At 37.4% G+C, this 19284-nt stretch overlaps 1 protein-coding gene, 1 long non-coding RNA gene and 1 pseudogene across 3 annotated transcripts; 1 reads left to right on the top strand and 2 right to left on the bottom strand.

Annotated features, from left to right (window-relative positions):
* Nucleotides 1–914: 914 nt before the first annotated feature.
* Nucleotides 915–1055, bottom strand: LOC120132444 (annotated as a pseudogene).
* A 3385-nt stretch (nucleotides 1056–4440) lies between these two features.
* On the top strand, nucleotides 4441–18753 carry LOC120132380 (ubiquitin carboxyl-terminal hydrolase 3-like). 2 transcript variants are annotated; one of them, XM_039149153.1, is made up of 6 exons: nucleotides 4441–4770; nucleotides 5578–5694; nucleotides 16238–16336; nucleotides 16513–16701; nucleotides 17068–17249; nucleotides 17797–18753. In XM_039149153.1, exons 1-6 carry the CDS (start codon nucleotides 4654–4656, stop codon nucleotides 18200–18202), a joined length of 1110 nt encoding a protein of 369 aa, XP_039005084.1. In that variant the 5' UTR covers nucleotides 4441–4653; the 3' UTR covers nucleotides 18203–18753. The 2 variants fall into 2 exon arrangements, with proteins under 2 accessions (XP_039005084.1, XP_039005085.1); XM_039149154.1 differs by lacking the exon at nucleotides 16513–16701.
* On the bottom strand, nucleotides 7449–8284 carry LOC120132381. The gene is made up of 3 exons (XR_005516995.1): nucleotides 8247–8284; nucleotides 7555–7635; nucleotides 7449–7478 (listed from the first exon to the last, which is right to left on the bottom strand). It is a non-coding gene; the product is annotated as an uncharacterized LOC120132381 (long non-coding RNA).
* Nucleotides 18754–19284: the final 531 nt, after the last annotated feature.

Below are 19284 nucleotides of genomic sequence, written 5' to 3'. Positions count from 1 at the left end.
CCTCAAATTTATTTTTTAATTATAGTTATATAATTATATTTATTATTTAATATGTTTTACCTTAAATATTATGTTGTAGTTAATTTGAATCATTTTGTTTCACTTGATTTTATTGTTTTTAACTTATATATGTTATGACTTGCTTTGAATATGACTTGTGATATAAAAAATTATTTTTTATTAAATAATTTTGGTATTTTTATTTAACTTTTTAAATAATTATGACGTCGTTCGATTCTTCCGACCGGTCGGACCGGTTCGACCGGTTGAACCAGTGAACCGGTAGCATGACTGGTTCGTTAATCGGTCCGGTTCTGAAAACCATGCTTGTAAATATCCTAAAGTACAATGACTAAAATGTGTAATTTTGCCATGTCACTTTTCAACCATTATTAGTGCCAACTATTAACTATTATTGTTGCCAACTTACAATGCATCATGAACCATTATTATGCATTATGCAACATGAACCATTATTATGCATTATGCAACTATTATTAGTTGCATGACAACTAATACATCTAATATTTGATTTACTCGATAGTCCATTTATATTGCACCTCAGCCTCAACCTTTGGTATGCATCTGATATGTGATTTAGACTAGGTCAAAAGAATAACTATGGATAAAATCTGAGTTTTCGAATGAATTTACACAAACATTTTTTGATATTAGAAGAGAAGTTCATTTATTGCGATTGATATTGATGAAAAAAAATGGAGATCTACAACTATGCATTGACAAGTCTTTAAATAAGAACAATTTTGTCAAAATGTAATTTTGTTTGGGGTTGAATGGTTCCCTTTGTGATAAATACTTCTTAAATATGTTTGATATCATAAAATAAACTTACTGTCATTAAATATAGTCTATAAAATTACATATGCCGATTTAGAAATATTAACTAAAGTTTAGTAGGGAATGCACAAACGTAAATCCCCGCTGTCACGAAGTATGACGTAAGCTCTCCCTTGGGGACCTCTCAAGTGCAATAGAGGTCACTGTCTTAGGCCATGAGTCTTCTAATCGTCTATTGACCTCGTCCAAATAAATATGTTCAAACTCTGTGATATACTCTCATCTTATTCAACATCGTTAAATTTTGTTTGTGATGCGTTAAAATTAATTGAACAATCCAAAATGGTTCAAGGACATTAATTTTCTTTTCTTTTTTACTTTCATCTACCTTTAAGAGTTTTTGTGATTCGACCCACTGAAAGTTGAGCACTACCATGCTTATGGAGCCAACCATAATAACGCTTGCAGGCGACCAAGCTCTCAATAGACATCGAGCTAGCCATAAAAGAACCAAAGGCCATTTCGGTCCCGATAGAAGAAAAAGCACCACCAATCTTGATATTCCAGAAGAAATAGTGTTCATATTGGGTACAAGCCATGGTGAGTCGAAGCTACGAACAAACACTAACTACCATTGGATTTCATTTTTAACTGAACCTTCTTCTGCTAAAAGATTCAAGAGTGTACATATCGCAGCACAAAAAGAAATGAGTAAATTACACAAATAGTTACTAATGTTTGAGTAAGTTTTAATTTTTTTAACTGAAGTTTTAGAAGTAACAAATTAATCACTAACGTTATCAATTTGTAACAAAATGATCACTCATCGTTAAATGAGGTTACTGACAGAATGATGATATGACACGTTAACTCTGTTGACGTGGTACTGTCCGGCCATGTGAAACAACAATTTGACTGGCATTTGATTCTCCTCTCCCCGTTCTCCCCACCAAAGAATTTAATCCGTTTTTAATTTCCACTATGACTCTACCACCGCAACTCTCCTGTCTCCGCTGTCCCCATCGATAACTTGCAGCAGCGATATTAAAACCCATTTTAAAAACCCATCAATAGTTATCCAACAAATCTCTAACAATGTTAAACCCCATTGTAGGGTTGGGTAAGTGGAGAGAAGAGAAACCAACCTTAAGATCAAGGCATTGTTCCCAATGGTAATGAAGAGAGATATGGGAGTTGAGCTCCAAGTTAGTGTCAGGACCAATGATTGGGAGATTGCTGTTGTTGTTAAGCGTTTGTACATGCCTCTTGCCATTGTATAAAGTCCTTGTTTGGGTTCTATCAACAGATGACCAGCCTCAAAAGTTTATCAATAGGAGACTGCAAGGAGCTTGATTTTGACGACATGCAGTGGGAACCCGTTCAGAATCTCTCACTTGGAGATTGATGAAATTCTACAGTTGGTGTCTCTCCCTTTTACCTTCAACATCTTGTTCAATTGAAATCGTTTGTTAATAGAAATTGCAGTGGATTGAGGCAGTATTTCCTGTGTTCCAACATCTTACTGTCATTGTTTCATAGTTATAATGCTCTTTTGCTGTCATTGCCCTTTGGTATCTTGATTATAAGGATTATTTTTATTTGTTGTTTGGGAAGTTTTGAAAATATGTTTGATCATATAGAATTTCGGTTGTGTTTTGCGATATTAATCTTCTGTCCAAAATAACTTGGAATGCAATTTTTTCGGGGGAGGGGGGGGGGAAGAACCGAGTTGCGGAAGTTAAATCTATTTGGCGATGTTTTTTGGGTCCGCAATGATTAACGCTCCAGTATAAGGAAAGTCAAAAACCAGTCTTACGTGGCAGCACAGTTGTTTAGTCAGCCCGTTAACAGATCAGGTTAATTTTTCGTCACCTACTTTAACGACAGTTAAAATTTACTTGGTGATCATTTATATAGTTTACTCAAAAGAAAATGTATACTTTCTTTATATTATTGATAAGACGATTAAAAAAATAAGTACGCGATTTTCTTAATAATTACATATTTTTATTATTTTATTGATTATTTATAATTAAATTTAATTTAAGACTCTTAATTATATAATTCGAATATTTTAAGATCATATTTATCACTTATTTTACTTTGGGATCTATTTTATTACTATCCTAATTTATCTACTCTATTTTATTACTTATTTAATTAATCGCCAAAAATAATTAAATTCTTCTGATAAAAAAGTGAGAATAATGGTATAGATGTAAGCTTTACTTTAGGTTACACAATAAAAAAAATCAGAAAATGAATATCAAATCGAGTAAGCTTTGGTTTGTTTCTATTGAAACGATGTCGTAATTTTCATCTTACATAGAATCAGATAATTTACTTGCAACTTTTTAATCTATGGATTTGTATACTTTTTTAACTATTTTTCTTGAATAGAAAATTTGTAGGATGTGAAAAATTGTTTTAGCATGTAATTTATTAGTACGAATCAAATGATTTCAATGGTTTAGAGATTTATTATTATTTTTTGACGTTTCAGGTTCGAACATGGCATATGTTAAAATATAAAAATTCATAGTACGAATCAAATGATTTCAAGATATAATTTTTTATGTTTTTTTTTTGTTTGGTTGTTTATCTTCTTTAACTTGATGACTTTAATCAAATTATTAAGTATTTAAATTTTAATTTCATTTCAGTTAGAAATAGTTTTTTTAAATACTATTTTTTTTGGTAAATAAGAGAAAAACACCTATAACTAGGTTAATTCATGGAGCAGTTCTAATATTCCCTCTGGTGGAGTTTGTAGACGATGAACTTCTAAGTCTGTCAAACTTGCTTGCTTGGATAGACAGTCGGCTACACGATTGCCGTTTCTCATTATGTGTTTGTACTGGACATTCCAATCCTGCTCTTCTAGTTCTTGATGTGGGACAAAATGGCAAGCTTTCCTTACTGATCTGGCTTTGCTTCCAGTAGACGTATGGCATCCATGTTATCCATTTCGACCTCTATATTTGTTAGACCCAGGTCTCATGCAACTCTCATGCCCACGTATGCTTCCCAGAGCTCTGCTTCCAGTATCAAACATAAACCAATATATTTGGAGAATCCCATTACCCATTGGGGGTGTCCAATTAGCTTGACACAGAGGCAATATATTAAGGACTCGTGTAGGGTTTCCCGTCAAGGTAAAATATTTTTCATTTCAATTTATATTTATAATTCTATTTTAAATATCTATATTTATTATGTGGGTTCATGAATTTTCATCTAAAATAATAAAAAAAATAAGCACAATTATAGATAACATTGTTATCGATTTATTTTCTTTTTTAGATGAACATGTGAATTTTAAGGATTTATAATTTTTTATTAATATGATATTTTGGTATATAATTTACATTAATAAAAGTTTTAAAATATTTTAACTAATATACATATTCCTTCAAATGACCCCTTCAACAAATAGTGTTGAGTTCCGCTACTGATGCACCATCGAAATCTAAATAATTGTGAATTTTCTGGACCAGAATATAGATTTGGATGAACAATTAATTTCGTTAAATACCGTTTAGTCTAAGGGTCAAAATGTAATGAAAGAAAACATATAAGGGTCAAAAGGAAAAAATAAGTGGAAAGTGGGAAAGATATAATAATACCTTGAGGGGCAAACTCAATCAATAAAGGAACAAAAACAAACCCTCGTTTCATTTCTTTTTCCAATTCCCCGAAACGAAAAAAGAAAAACAAAGAATTTTAATTTATTTTTTCGCTTCTTTCAACAAACTCTAACACGAAGTCAAATCGAACGGAGTGGAGAGATAGAATCGCTGAGTTGAATCGGTTGGAAGAAGATCTGAGTTAGTATCGTGGACAAAATCTTATTAAATGGGCGCTGCGGGTTCAAAACTCGAGAAAGCTTTGGGCGATCAGTTCCCCGAAGGCGAACGATATTTTGGCCTTGAAAACTTTGGCAATACTTGTTATTGTAACAGCGTTTTGCAGGTTCTTTCTTCTTCTTTTTTCTCATTTTTTTCTTTAACAATTCAATTTTGACATTAACTCGATTTGTCTTGTTTGTCAAAAAAAATATTGAATGTCATTGTCTCTGTTAATTTCAATAATTTGAATTTGGTTGATCTGGAAGTTTCAACTTTGAGCATTTCTAACAAAATATTTATAGTTTGTGCACATTTATTGAAGTACATGTTTCTGACTATTTTCTTTGCAAGTATTCAAGGTTTATAGTTTTTGATTTATCATGATCCAGTCTTTATTGATTTTGATAATGTGTTCTGACCCACTGATTGCAGTAGGAAGCAAAGTTAATCTGGTAAAAAACCTCAAGCGAATTGTCTTTTTAACGTTAAGCTGTGAATTTTTCTTGTAATTGAATACCCTTTTTCATTCAGATGGTGCGGTTGCCCCAATTTAGACTATAATTAGAATGCTTATATTTTAAATATGCTGACTGAGTATTGTGGACTGGATATTGGCCATGTTAGTTAACTAAGATTAGAAAGGGAAAGCGGTCTGGGGTTGGATGTTGTTGGTAATTAATTAAATGATTGTATTTAACATTAAGGTTGTCTAAATTTCATTCTTCACACTTATATTTAATATTTTTAGTATTGCTTTTGTTCTCCCTTCATTTAAATTGTCTGATCGTTGTAAAGTTTAATTTTGTGCTATATTTGAAATTTATTTGGTTAGATTGGTTCATGTCGGATGTTTTTGTTTGAACTTGTTGGCCAACAGTCCACTCTTGGCTTTCACTAATATATGATTTTATTTTCTCTCCCTTTTTTTCAGGCACTTTACTTTTGTGTCCCATTTCGTGAACAGCTGCTAGATTATTATTCAAGGAATAAAAATGGCGCTGATGTTGAAGATAATCTGCTGACATGCTTGGCAGATCTGTTTACACAGGTAATAACTGCTAGAAGTGTAGTGCTGTTGAGTTGTATGCCTCCATCCTTGATGCAAAATCATTTTTTCTTTAGAGTTAGCTTGCTTCTTCCGCTTAGTTGTAGTTCACGCTTCACACCAAATATCAGCATCATCTTTTAACCCCAAACAAGAAGATAAGTCTCAATGGATATTTCTACTCTTGACCTTGATTTCCAGGGATGATCCACTGATTTGATAAATTTAATAATTTCTTGTTTTATTATTGGCATGATAGGAGCCCTTGCGCATTTACTTAGAACTATGAAAGCCCAAGAAATCATCTTCATGAATGTGATGAAGATGGTTCTCAAAGTAACTTTTAACAAGATGAGATTAGATTCAGGAATGTAGATTATTATTGTATTTAAGTAGCTCATACTACAAATGTTTGGCATATATGCATGAGGACCTTGCATAATAAAATGAGTGATGTGATGTGTGCATGTTTTGGTTTTTTTAAAACATTAGATAAATTGTTGTCAGTAAATTCTATCAGATTTTTTGCATCGTGTATAATTTGCTTTCTCATGACTGCTCTGTAAGAGTTCCTTTCTCATAACTGCCTCTCTTCTTCTGTTTCTTTCCCTTCCCTTTTAAAGTGTTTGGTTTTATACTTCAATAACTGCTAACTTTTTCCTTTTAGGAAATTGCTTAGATCCCAGCAAAATATTTTGTTCAAGTTTTTTCTTTTGGGCTCAGAGTAAAAATGGAAAGTGTAACTGGGAAGATGATGCTTTTTCTGTTTTAGCAAATGTTATGTAACCCCCTAGACCCGACCTATGCGTTTCGACTAAGTCTAGTGGATCACATTATGATTCTTTAAGACATTTTTCCGAAACCGTTATTCAAACAATGTAAAATCACATTATAAATGACATGAAATTATAATAAATCATACTATCAAAACCTAACTTGTAAATATAATACCAATAAGTAATAAATTAATTTAAAACATATCTTAAAAATCAAATCACGATAAACCGAATAGTAATAGTAAAAATGTCATCATATTAAAATCCCATACTTTAAAATAAGGTCCATGTCAACAAAATAAAGTCAACTTGCAAGGTAAAAACATTACAATCAGATATACTTCAAGAGATATGTTGATCCTCCAAGTGCTCAATCCAGGGTATCTAACCAACAGTATCTGAAAGGGGAAAAACATTTTCGAAAAGTGAGCTAGGCTCAGTGTGTCCCAATATTACCATAAAATCACTATAGGTACACAAAACATATCGTAGTCCAAAAAGTCTCATAAAATACTGCAGTAAATCTCTTTAAAAAGCGTTACCCTAAGGGAACATCTTAGGGCCTGAGAGCCTACCCAAGATAGATTTCGGGGCCGTAGGGCCTACCTAAGAACACATCTTAGGGCCGCAGGGCCTACCCGAGAATGATCTCAGGGCCGCAGAGCCTACCTAAGAGTCACATTAGGTCCGTAAAATTTTCCAGCTTGATCAGAGCTGTACTTTATAAATTCGTATTCCAAAAATTCAATTGCACCGTGTTATAAATTCCATAAATCCATAAACATGGTAATCATATACCATTTCAAAACAAATATCAGATAAAAGTCATAATCTATAAATAATCACATTAAATCGGTGCATCAACAATACGGTAACCAAAGAATTCAGTGTACCACATATTAAAACAAATAAAACAATTCAGTAATAAATAGGGAACACACCTCGATAATAGGTTCAAATCGTAGATCTACTGATTGCTGGTTTCACCACGCTCTGCTACAGTTTTCGAACCTAATTTATAGTAACACTATATTACTTATGGGTAACATAAATAAATCTCTAAAATCATAAAATTTACGGGTCTTACGGGTGAATACTGGCATACGTGGTTTAACTGATCTAGAAGAGATGGGTCGAGTTGTTGAACGATCCGGTGAGTCTCGTGCACCTTCAAATAACAATAATTTATCAGCCCCAAATCTTACTTAATTGTTCAAAGCTAAAATTCTTAAGTATCTAAGCATTTTCCGAGTTTGACTATCAATTTGGGGTATTTTGAGTCTGAATTTGGCCAAACGGATTGCGGAATCGGAATCAGGACGTCGAAAAATATAAAGTATGACTTTTCGAAAATCCAAATTCTTGGTCAAAGTCAAAGTCAACCACTTTGACCGTCGATTTGGAGACCTTCGGGTTTGAATTTGGTGAAACGGACTGTGGAAATGGATTTGGCACGTCGAAAACTATCAAGATAGGTATACTCGGAAAAGATTTACGGTCGTTTAAGGGTCGGTCAAAGCCATCTTAAGTTTTAGTCAAAGAAAGTCAACGGTCACGGTCAACGGTCACGGTCAACGGTCGGGTCGGGTCAACGGTCGGGTCGGGTCAACAGTCGGGTCGGGTCAAACCGGTTCGAACCGGTCAAACCGGTTCAAAACTGGTCAAACCGGTTTTCCAGCAGCTCACTCTCCCTGCGGCGGCGCGTGAACAGTGCCACGGTGTCGGAAAATTCCTGGAAAAATTTCTAAAAATTATTTTGAGCGATTTCGAGATACTTACAACGATCGGTTCAAATTTTTGAACGGCGGAGAGCTCGTATTTCAACTCGGCCGAATCTTTGACTGCTCCACCTCCTCACGCGCCGCCGTCGACGGCGAACAAGGTTGACACCGGCGGACTCGCAACGACACAAGGAACACGATGATGCAGGAGGTGTCGTAAACGGAACAACGATCGACGGTGAATTTAAGTTTTTCCCGGCGATAGAGCTAAAAAAAAACGACAATGCTTTGACTGAAAATTCCCGACGTTTGGCAGCGTTTCACTTCAATTAATTTGAAGGGTTTGTTCCTCGCTTGATGATGAACACAACGGTGGTTTCAATTTTACGATTGGACGTCGAACGGCGTCGGAATCGGGCTTGGAAGTAAGGGTACGGGAGGAGAAAAACTTAAGCAATTTAACATTTGTGGTTTCTGATTTGAAACCAGAAACACGCTTAAATCCCCAAAGCTGCCGACACTTTTAGGATAAATTTAGGGCTTGGTCCCTGAATTTTCTTTAACTCTAAAACAAGCTCCAAGTTTTAAAATATTTCAATTTAGTCCCAAAAAATTTACCAATTTTCACAATTAACCTCCAATTTCAATTTAATATTATTCTAAATTTTTCCGGGTTGTTACAATTCTCCCCCTCTACAAGAAATTTCGTCCTCGAAATTTACCTTATGAAAAAAAATGAGGAAATTGAGTCTCCATTGACTCCAATGTCTCCCAAGTAGCTTCTGAGGGGCTACGATTACTCCACTGAACTTTGACCATTGGAATACGCCTATTCCGAAGAACTCGCTCATCTCTTTCTAAGATCTGAATGGGCTCCTCTTCATATGACAAATCAGGTCTCAGCTCTACTTCTTCAACCTGAATAATGTGACTTGGATCTGGATAGTATCTCCTCAACATTGATACAAAAGACATCATGAATACGACTTAGCTCAGAAGGCAACTCAAGCTGATATGCAACAGTCCTACCCTCTTCAAGATACGAAATGGTCCAATAAATCTTGGACTCAATTTACCCTTACGCCCAAATCTCAATACTTTCTTCCAGGGTGAAACTTTCAAAAAGACATGATCTCCAACCTCAAATTGTATATCTTTCCTTCGCTGATCTGCATAAGACTTCTGCCTATCAAATGCCTCTTTCAAACGGTCACGTATCAATCTGACTGTGTCCTCCGTCTCTCGCACTAACTCAGGTCCCAACGTTTTCCTATCACGCAACTCAGTCCAACAGATCGGAGTGCGACATTTACGCCTATAGAGTGCTTCATAAGGTGCCATACGAATGCTGGTCTGATAACTGTTGTTGTAAGCAAATTCAGCCAAAGGCAAAAAGTTCTCCCAGCTACCATGAAAATCAATTACGCAACCCCGCAGCATATCCTCCAGAATCTGAATCACTCTCTCAGATTGACCATCAGTTTGTGGATGAAAGGATGTGCTATAATCCAATCTTGTTCCCAAAGCCGTATGTAGCGCCTTCCAAATTCTCGAAGTAAATCTCGGATCTCGATCAAAATAATAGACAATGGAACACAATGCAATCGGACAATCTCTGAAATATACAATCTCGCCAGCTTGTCCAAAGTATAATTTACCCGCACATGAATGAAGTGAGCTGACTTTGTAAGTCTGTCAACAATTACCCAAACTGAATCTTTTTTCGAAGGAGTCATAGGTAAACCGGTAACAAAATCTATAGTAATACGCTCCCATTTCCATTCAGGAATCTTGATAGGCTGTAACAAACCTGATGGATGTTGATGTTCTGCCTTAACTTGCTGACAAGTCAAACACCTAGCCACAAAATTAGATATGTCTTTCTTCATCCCAATCCAATAATACCTCTCTCTCAAATTCCGGTACATCTTATCTCCTCCGGGGTGCATAGCATATGGACTACTATGAGCCTCAGTAAGGATAGTCTGCCTCAATTCAGCGTCATCGGCACATAATGTCTACCTTTAAAGCATAAAACTTCATCCTGATCAATTGCGTAATCTGTGTTTGTCCCCTGCTCTACTTGCTCAAAGATGGAAAGCAAGGAGCTATCAAGGGGCTGCTTAGCTTTGATCTCATCAACCAAGGTCGGCTTAACTTGCAATTCTGCTAACAAAGTGCCATCGTCATATAAATTCATCTTGGCCATTAAAGACCTCAACTCCGATACCGTCTTTCGACTCAAAGCATCTGCTACAATGTTAGCTTTACCAGGGTGGTAATCAATCACGCAATCATAATCCTTTAGAAGCTCTAACCAGCGACGCTGTCTCAAATTAAGTTCCTTCTAGGTCAGAAGATACTTTAAGCTCTTATGATCTGTGAAAATGTAACACTTCTCTCCATAAAGATAGTGTCTCCAAATCTTCAAGGCAAAAATTACTGCTGCCAACTCTAAATCGTGAGTAGGATAATTACTCTCATGCGGCCGCAGCTGACGGGATGCATAAGCCACCACCTTACTTTCCTGCATTAAAACACAACCAAGTCCTGAATGTGAAGCATCACTATACACTGTAAAATCCTTCCCGGACTCCGGTTGAATCAACACCGGTGCTTGAGTCAAAACCGCCTTTAATTTCTCAAAGCTCTCCTGTTGTGCCTCGCCCCAGTCAAACAACACATTCTTCCTTAACAACTTTGTCAAAGGAGAAGCAATGATCGAGAAGCCCTCAACAAAACGTCGATAATAACCAGCCAAGCCCAAGAAACTGCGGATTTCAGATACGTTCTTAGGTCGTTTCCAATTCATAATAGCCTCTATCTTGCTGGGATCAACCTGAACACCTCGCGCAGAAATAATATGCCCCAGAAATGACACTTCTTAAAGCCAAAACTCACACTTGCTTAGTTTGGCATATAGACGATGCTCTCTCAAAGTCCGTAGAACGATTTTCAAATGCTCGTCATGCTCTACCTCAGTACGAGAATAGATCAGAATATCGTCAATGAAGACCACCACAAATTGATCCAAATATGGTCGGAACACCCGATTCATCAAATCCATAAAAGCTGCAGGAGCGTTCGTCAAACCAAAAGGCATCACTAAAATTCATAATGACCATACTAGTGCGAATGGCCGTTTTTGCAACATCAGATCCTTTAACTTTCAATTGATAATACCCCCGAACGAAGATCAATCTTAGAGAATACAGTAGCTCCTCGCAATTGATCAAATAAGTCATCAATCCTGGGTAATGGGTATTTATTCTTGACCGTCATCTTGTTCAATTTCCGATAGTCAATACATAATCTTAGCGACCCATCCTTCTTTTTCACGAATAGAACTGGAGCTCCCCATGGTGAAGTACTATGTCGGATAAATCCTCGATCGAATAATTCTTGCAATTGGACCTTCAACTCCTTAAGTTCCTTTGGAGCCATGCGATAAGGTGCCATAGAAATAGGTGAAGATCCCGGATAAGTCTCAATCTCGAACTCTACCTCTCTATCAGGAGGTAACCCAGGCAACTCCTCAGGAAAAAACATCAGGAAACTCGCTAACTGTACGAACTCCTCGATTGTGGACAATGCACCTTTAGTGTTCAAAATACAGGCAATGAACGTCTCATATCCCTTTCGGATCATACGATCAATTTCCATCGCTGAAATATATTGGAGAGATAGCCACGCCGTTCACCAATTAACACAACAGTCCGACCATCTGAAGTCTTCAGGGTAGCTCGCTTGTACTCGCAATCCAGATTTACCTTGTTTTATTCAACCAATCCATCCCAAGAATTAGATCAAACTCCTCTAGAGGAAGCTCCATAAGATCAGCGAGAAAATTTCTCCCTGCACCTCCAAAGGACAACGCCGAAATACCTTATTCACTAATACCGCTTGTCCTACTGGACTTGTAACTGTAACAGTATTTTTAGTGTTCTCGATCGGAATCTGAAGGTTTCGAGATACTGAGCTCGATACATAGGAGTGGTGGAGCCATTGTCCAATAGTGCAAAGTATGGAATGGAATAAATAGTAAATATACCTGCAATAACCTCAGGCTCATCTCTGTCATCACGATGTCTAGTGGCATAAACCAAGGCTGGTTGTCTAGCCTCAGAAACTGTTGGCCCTCTATTTTGCTGAGGTCGGGCTCTACTGTCTGTCCTGGACGCTGAACCACGAGCCTTAACTTGGCTACGATCTCTATTTGGAGTCTGTACTGTTGTCTGAGAACGCACAGGAGTCAATACATAATCTTAGCGACCCATCCTTCTTTTTCACGAATAGAACTGGAGCTCCCCATGGTGAAGTACTATGTCGATAAATCCTCGATCGAATAATTCTTGCAATTGGACCTTCAACTCCTAAGTTCCTTTGGAGCCATGCGATAAGGTGCCATAGAAATAGGTGAAGATCCCGGATAAGTCTCAATCTCGAACTCTACCTCTAATCAGGAGGTACCCAGGCAACTCTCAGAAAAACATCAGGAAACTCGCTAACTGTACGAATCTCCTCGATTGTGGACAATGCACCTTTAGTTCAAAATACAGGCAATGAACGTCTCTCCCTTTCGGATCATACGATCAATTTCCATCGCTGAAATTATATTGGAGAGATAGCCACGCCGTTCACCATTAACACAACAGTCCGACCATCTGAAGTCTTCAGGTAGCTCGCTTGTACTCGCAATCCAGATTTACCTTGTGTTTATTCAACCAATCCATCCCAAGAATTAGATCAAACTCCTCTAGAGGAAGCTCCATAAGATCAGCGAGAAAAATTTCTCCCTGCACCCCAAAGGACAACGCCGAAATACCTTATTCACTAATACCGCTTGTCCTACTGGACTTGTAACTGTACAGTATTTTTAGTGTTCTCGTCGGAATCTGAGAAGGTTTCGAGATACTGAGCTCGATACATAGGAGTGGTGGAGCCATTGTCCAATAGTGCAAAGTATGGAATGGAATAAATAGTAATATACCTGCAATAACCTCAGGCTCATCTCTGTCATCACGATGTCTAGTGCATAAACCAAGGCTGGTTGTCTAGCCTCAGAAACGTTGGCCCTCTATTTTGCTGAGGTCGGGCTCTACTGTCTGTCCTGGACGCTGAACCACGAGCCTTAACTTGGCTACGATCTCTATTTGGAGTCTGTACTGTTGTCTGAGAACGCACAGGAGTCTGGGTAGCGGTCCGCTCAGACGAAGCTAGCTGAGGACAATCCTTCCGAAAATGTCCACTAGATCCACAATGAAAACATGCTCCGGTCTTCCTATAACACTCCTCTGTGTCGTTTCCCACAAAAGTCACACTGAGGCACTAGAATCGGAACCGAAGAACCACCTCTACTAACAGCTTTACAGACTGTGCGGACGATTCAGTAGGGCCAAAAGATTTCCTAGATCGCTCCTGATCAACACGTCTCTACCAAAGTAACGCCTCCATCTCCTCAGCATCCTTGCTCTGCTTACCAGCACATCAAAAATCTCATCTTGAAGGGCTACACCTGCCTACGTAGCTCGTATCTGAGTCCGAGGGCAAATTTACGGCATCGATCTCTCTCGGTAGGCACCAGACTGATTCCATACTTTAACAATTTCAAGAACTCTATCTCATACTCTGAAACAGTCATGTAACCCTGAACCAAGTCCTGAAACTGCTGTCGTCTCTGGACTAAGTAGCGCTCACCAAGAATCGGCTCCGAAAACGCTCCTTGAAGAAATCCATGTCAAACGATCGGTAGGAACACTACCGGTCACTGACTCCCACCATGTGTGGGCATTGCCATCTAACATCGCTACTGCCCCCAAATATCTCTTAGTTGAGTCCAAACCCAACTGATCCATGCGTCTTTCTGTATCCTGTAGCCAATCTTCTGCTTCAGTAGGAATTCCTCCAAGCTGTCCTCCAAAAGTCCTGACCACATTAGCAATTAGAGTTTGCGAAATAGGAACCTCAGATACAACACCAGCAGCTCTGACTGCTCCCTGTATCAACTGCAGAAACTGTCTACCAAAAGTATCATCCAAAGCAACTCCGGTAGATTCTGGCTCAATATCTGTCGCTCCTATGATCGGTGTAGTCATGCCAATACCATCGGTAGGAGGCAGATTCGTTGGGGTCGTAGGAGCAGGATCACCTATCGGAGGTGGGGGATCTACTCGTATCTCATCGATGGATCTGCAAATCTAGCCACTCGAACTCCACGGCTAGTTCGACGACCACGTCTAGCACTCATTTTGATGGATCTCAAGTTTACTACAGAAGATAAAACTTAGGGTTAGATAAGCACTTGGAGTCTCGACACAGTTAAAATTTTAATAACTTTGTGTGACCTTTGTATCTTGTTTTGTAAAATATTCAAAATCGTATCTTCCATGTGGACTCATACACAGTCCGAGGTTAAAAACCAAAAGCTCTGATACCATAAATGTAACCCCCTAGACCCGGCCTATGCGTTTCGACTAAGTCTAGTGGATCACATTATGATTCTTTAAGACATTTTTCCGAAACCGTTATTCAAACAATGTAAAATCACATTATAAATGACATGAAATTATAATAAATCATACTATCAAAACCTAACTTGTAAATATAATACCAATAAGTAATAAATTAATTTAAAACATATCTTAAAAATCAAATCACGATAAACCGAATAGTAATAGTAAAAATGTCATCATATTAAAATCCCATACTTTAAAATAAGGTCCATGTCAACAAAATAAGTCAACTTGCAAGGTAAAAACATTACAATCAGATATACTTCAAGAGATATGTTGATCCTCCAAGTGCTCAATCCAGGGTATCTAACCAACAGTATCTGAAAGGGGAAAAACATTTTCGAAAAGTGAGCTAGCTCAGTGTGTCCCAATATTACCATAAAATCACTATAGGTACACTAAACATATCATAGTCCAAAAAGTCTCATAAAATTATACTGCAGTAAATCTCTTTAAAAAGCGTTACCCTAAGGGAACATCTTAGGGCCTGAGAGCCTACCCAAGATAGATTTTCGGGGCCGTGGGGCCTACCTAAGAACACATCTTAGGGCCGCAGGGCCTACCCGAGAATGATCTCAGGGCCGCAGAGCCTACCTAAGAGTCACATTAGGTCCGTAAAATTTTCCAGCTTGACGGTTCGGACCGTCAACCCGGTTCAGACCGGTCAAAACCGGTTCAAACGGTCAAACCGGTTTTCCAGCAGCTCACTCTCCTGCGGCGGCGCGTGAACAGTGCACGGTGTCGGAAAATTCCTGGAAAAATTTCTAAAAATTATTTTGAGCGATTTCGAGATACTTACAACGATCGGTTCAAATTTTGAACGGCGGAGAGCTCGTATTTCAACTCGGCCGAATCTTTGACTGCTCCACCTCCTCACGCGCCGCCGTCGACGGCGAACAAGGTTGACACCGGCGGACTCGCAACGACACAAGGAACACGATGATGCAGGAGGTGTCGTAAACGGAACAACGATCGACGGTGAATTTAAGTTTTTGCGATAGAGCTAAAAAAACGACGATGCTTTGACTGAAAATTCCCGACGTTGGCAGCGTTTCACTTCAATTAATTTGAAGGGTTTGTTCCTCGCTTGATGATGAACACAACGGTGGTTTCAATTTTACGATTGGACGTCGAACGGCGTCGGAATCGGGCTTGGAAGTAAGGGTACGGGAGGAGAAAAACTTAAGCAATTTAACATTTGTGGTTTCTGATTTGAAACCAGAAACACGCTTAAATCCCCAAAGCTGCCGACACTTTTAGGATAAATTTAAGGCTTGGTCCCTGAATTTTCTTTAACTCTAAAACAAGCTCCAAGTTTTAAAATATTTCAATTTAGTCCCAAAAAAATTTACCAATTTTCACAATTAACCTCCAATTTCAATTTAATATTATTCTAAATTTTTCCGGGTTGTTACATGTTATTAGACTGTTATATCTTTCCTCCTGTTCCCTCTCTCCTGTGGTACTTGTGCCACCTATGATGCAGTTTCTACTTAATTACTATTGGGACCAACGGTTGGTTGTTTTTTATGTTTAGATAAGTTCGCAGAAGAAGAAAACAGGTGTCATTGCTCCAAAGCGCTTTGTACAGCGATTGAAGAAACAAAATGAGCTTTTCCGCAGCTATATGCACCAGGTATTAGATTGCTTCATATGTGTTTGGCTCAAGTACCTTAATTCACTTTTCTAAAGTCATTATCTGTTTCGCTTGGTTCAAGGTTTCAATTTATAAACTTGTATCTTTTCTTGCATGTACATTTTTTGTTGTCTTAATTGAAAATGCAGAATTGAATAACTTTCTCTTTTTGTTAGGACGCTCATGAGTTCTTGAACTTTCTGCTAAATGAACTCGTAGACATCTTGGAGAAAGAGGCGCAAAATGCAAAAGATGAGGTTGAAACTTCATCACCACCTGAAAAGATTGTGAATGGGCCAAAGAATCCTCAGGCAAATGGTGTTAATAAAGAGCCTCTTGTTACATGGGTACACAAGAATTTTCAGGTGCGTTTTCTAGCTATATTCCTATCTTCTGATCGGTCATTCTAGTCTCGTGGTGTATTTACTTTGCTTGACTTGAAATTACGATGAAATCAAGTTATCTTTCCGCAGGTTATATCTAAAACAAATTATAAGATAGTATGAAACATGTAACCTCATTACATGACCAAAATCATGGGATAGCTGAATGTATATGTCTGGAAAGCATCTGTGTAGGAAAATTAATCTAAACTTGTAACCTTGTTACATGATCAAGATCATGGGAATGTCTCTCCAATTGACAATGTTTATAAGATACTATGTATGTGTGGTTTTGTTGTGTTTGCGATCTGTGTAGAATCTCATTTTTTCATGGGTGATTTGAGACAGGGAATACTTACCAATGAGACAAGATGCTTGCGATGTGAAACAGTGACAGCGAGAGATGAAACTTTCTTCGACTTGAGCCTTGACATTGAACAGAACAGCTCAATAACTAGCTGTCTGAAAAATTTTAGTTCTACCGAGACATTGAATGCTGAGGACAAATTTTTCTGTGACAAGTGCTGCAGGTAATTTTCCTTTGTAAGTGTGCTTTTCCATCACTTGTAATTTTCCTTCATGTGTTTTCTTTCAGCTCTTGACGTGATTTCATTTGTAATCGGTAACAGCCTGTTTTCTTTGTCACATGGTTCCTGATTTACATTGACAATAAATATTTCACTCAACTCCTGTCATGTGTGAGATTTTCAGACTGATCAGTCAAGCGTTAATATGTTAAATTGAGGTTTTGTTAGTAAAAGTGGTCATTTCTGGTTATGGACGTTGATGAGATATTAGTTTTAGCAGAACAGGCAAAACATGCAAACCTCATGGCTTTTACTTTTTTCCTCTATGATTCAAACATCGCACTTACATGTTGCATTTAACTCGTTTTCCCACATAAATAGAGTTCTTACTTTATGCTGAGCTTAAATCATAAAATTATACGGTTCTGAAGATGCATATCATGCACTCATTTTAATGATAAGCATGAAGATAGGAATATCTATGGATGCAATCATTTTAATGATTAGCATGAAGATAGGAATATCTATGGATGATGTTTAATACTTGCAGTTTGCAAGAAGCACAGAAGAGAATGAAGATAAAGAAACCTCCTCACATCCTTGTTATCCATTTGAAGCGGTTCAAGTACATTGAGCAGCTTGGCCGGTACAAGAAACTCTCCTACCGTGTTGTATTTCCGCTTGAGCTGAAGCTAAGCAACACTGTGGAAGATGCAGATTCGGAGTATTCTCTATTTGCTGTAGTTGTTCACGTGGGAAGTGGACCTAACCACGGCCACTACATTAGCCTGGTGAAAAGCCATAACCATTGGTTATTTTTCGACGATGAGAATGTGGAGATGATTGACGAGTCTGCAGTTCAGACATTTTTTGGGTCAGCCCAGGAGTATTCTAGTAATACTGATCATGGGTATATCTTATTTTATGAACGCCTTGCTTCAGAAAACAAGAGCTGAGGGGTTCATTTCACCATGAGTTACAATTACTAGGTATTCTGATCACTCAGACCTCTTTTTCTTTAATTATTTATGTTTATTACTTTTTGTTTTCCAACCTTGAGGGAAGAACGTGCAGATATCAGGTGAGGTAATGTAGGTTGTGAAAAAAAAAATTATACTTAGGCCCGACGTTGCTTGGATCTGAGTTTTTCTCCAAGTATACAAGTCTGATACCGTGTTCGATGTATATTTGGACATGAATATAGGGATTTGATCCATCAAGGACTTTCTAAATACATGGAAGAACTTTGGAGTGTTTGAGATATCTGTGTCAGATACGTATCGGTATCCAACAATCACACTCGAGTCCGAGTAACATAGTTTAGATTGTTGCCATGTAGATTGGGATGGTGGAATGGAAGAACATCGTCCTTTCGAGTTTTTTATTTTTTTTCCCAATAGGGGGAATAACAGTGTATATGGTGCGAGACTGACACAAACAGTATTCTTCATGGTTGAGAATGTTTTGAACTTCAGCAATGCAATTGGAATTTCATCCGTCTTCATAATTTGATTGTTCTTTTGTTTTTTTGGCTTTACAAAAAAAAAGCAATTTCAGATCCAACTATTTGGGTACAAGATTCTCGTCTCCACAAGGGAAAAATTATTCTTTATTTGTCAAATAGTCTTCAACGATTATAAGGTAATATATATTCAGAATTTTCCTAATCTATTGATAATGTATATATATAGTTGTTCAAATTTACATTCTATAAATATAATATTATACTTTTTACTATAGATATCATTCAATAGCTTCTTAAAAACAAAAAATTAGAGTTCGTAAAAAGGGAAAATTCATACTTTTGGAAATAACTATAATTATATTGAATGATATCTTTAAATCAAATAATTAATTTATAATTTCTTATAGTTGAAATACTCAATTAAAAATACTCTATAATAGAGATACTATTTTCATATTTTATTCAAAATATTATTGATTGATTTATTAATTTTTGAAAGGATAAACATATTTATTTTGTTGGTAGAGGAAGGGACACCAACCGCCAAAATAGCTGAGATAATGTATGGGAAAA

The sequence above is a fragment of the Hibiscus syriacus genome, unplaced genomic scaffold (genome assembly GCF_006381635.1).
Source record: "Hibiscus syriacus cultivar Baekdansim isolate YM2019G1 unplaced genomic scaffold, ASM638163v2 tig00110562_pilon, whole genome shotgun sequence".
In the NCBI taxonomy this organism is placed as follows: Eukaryota; Viridiplantae; Streptophyta; class Magnoliopsida; order Malvales; family Malvaceae; genus Hibiscus; species Hibiscus syriacus.
The sequence above is the reverse complement of the archived record's forward strand: the minus strand, read 5'-3'. Positions and strand labels throughout refer to the sequence as shown.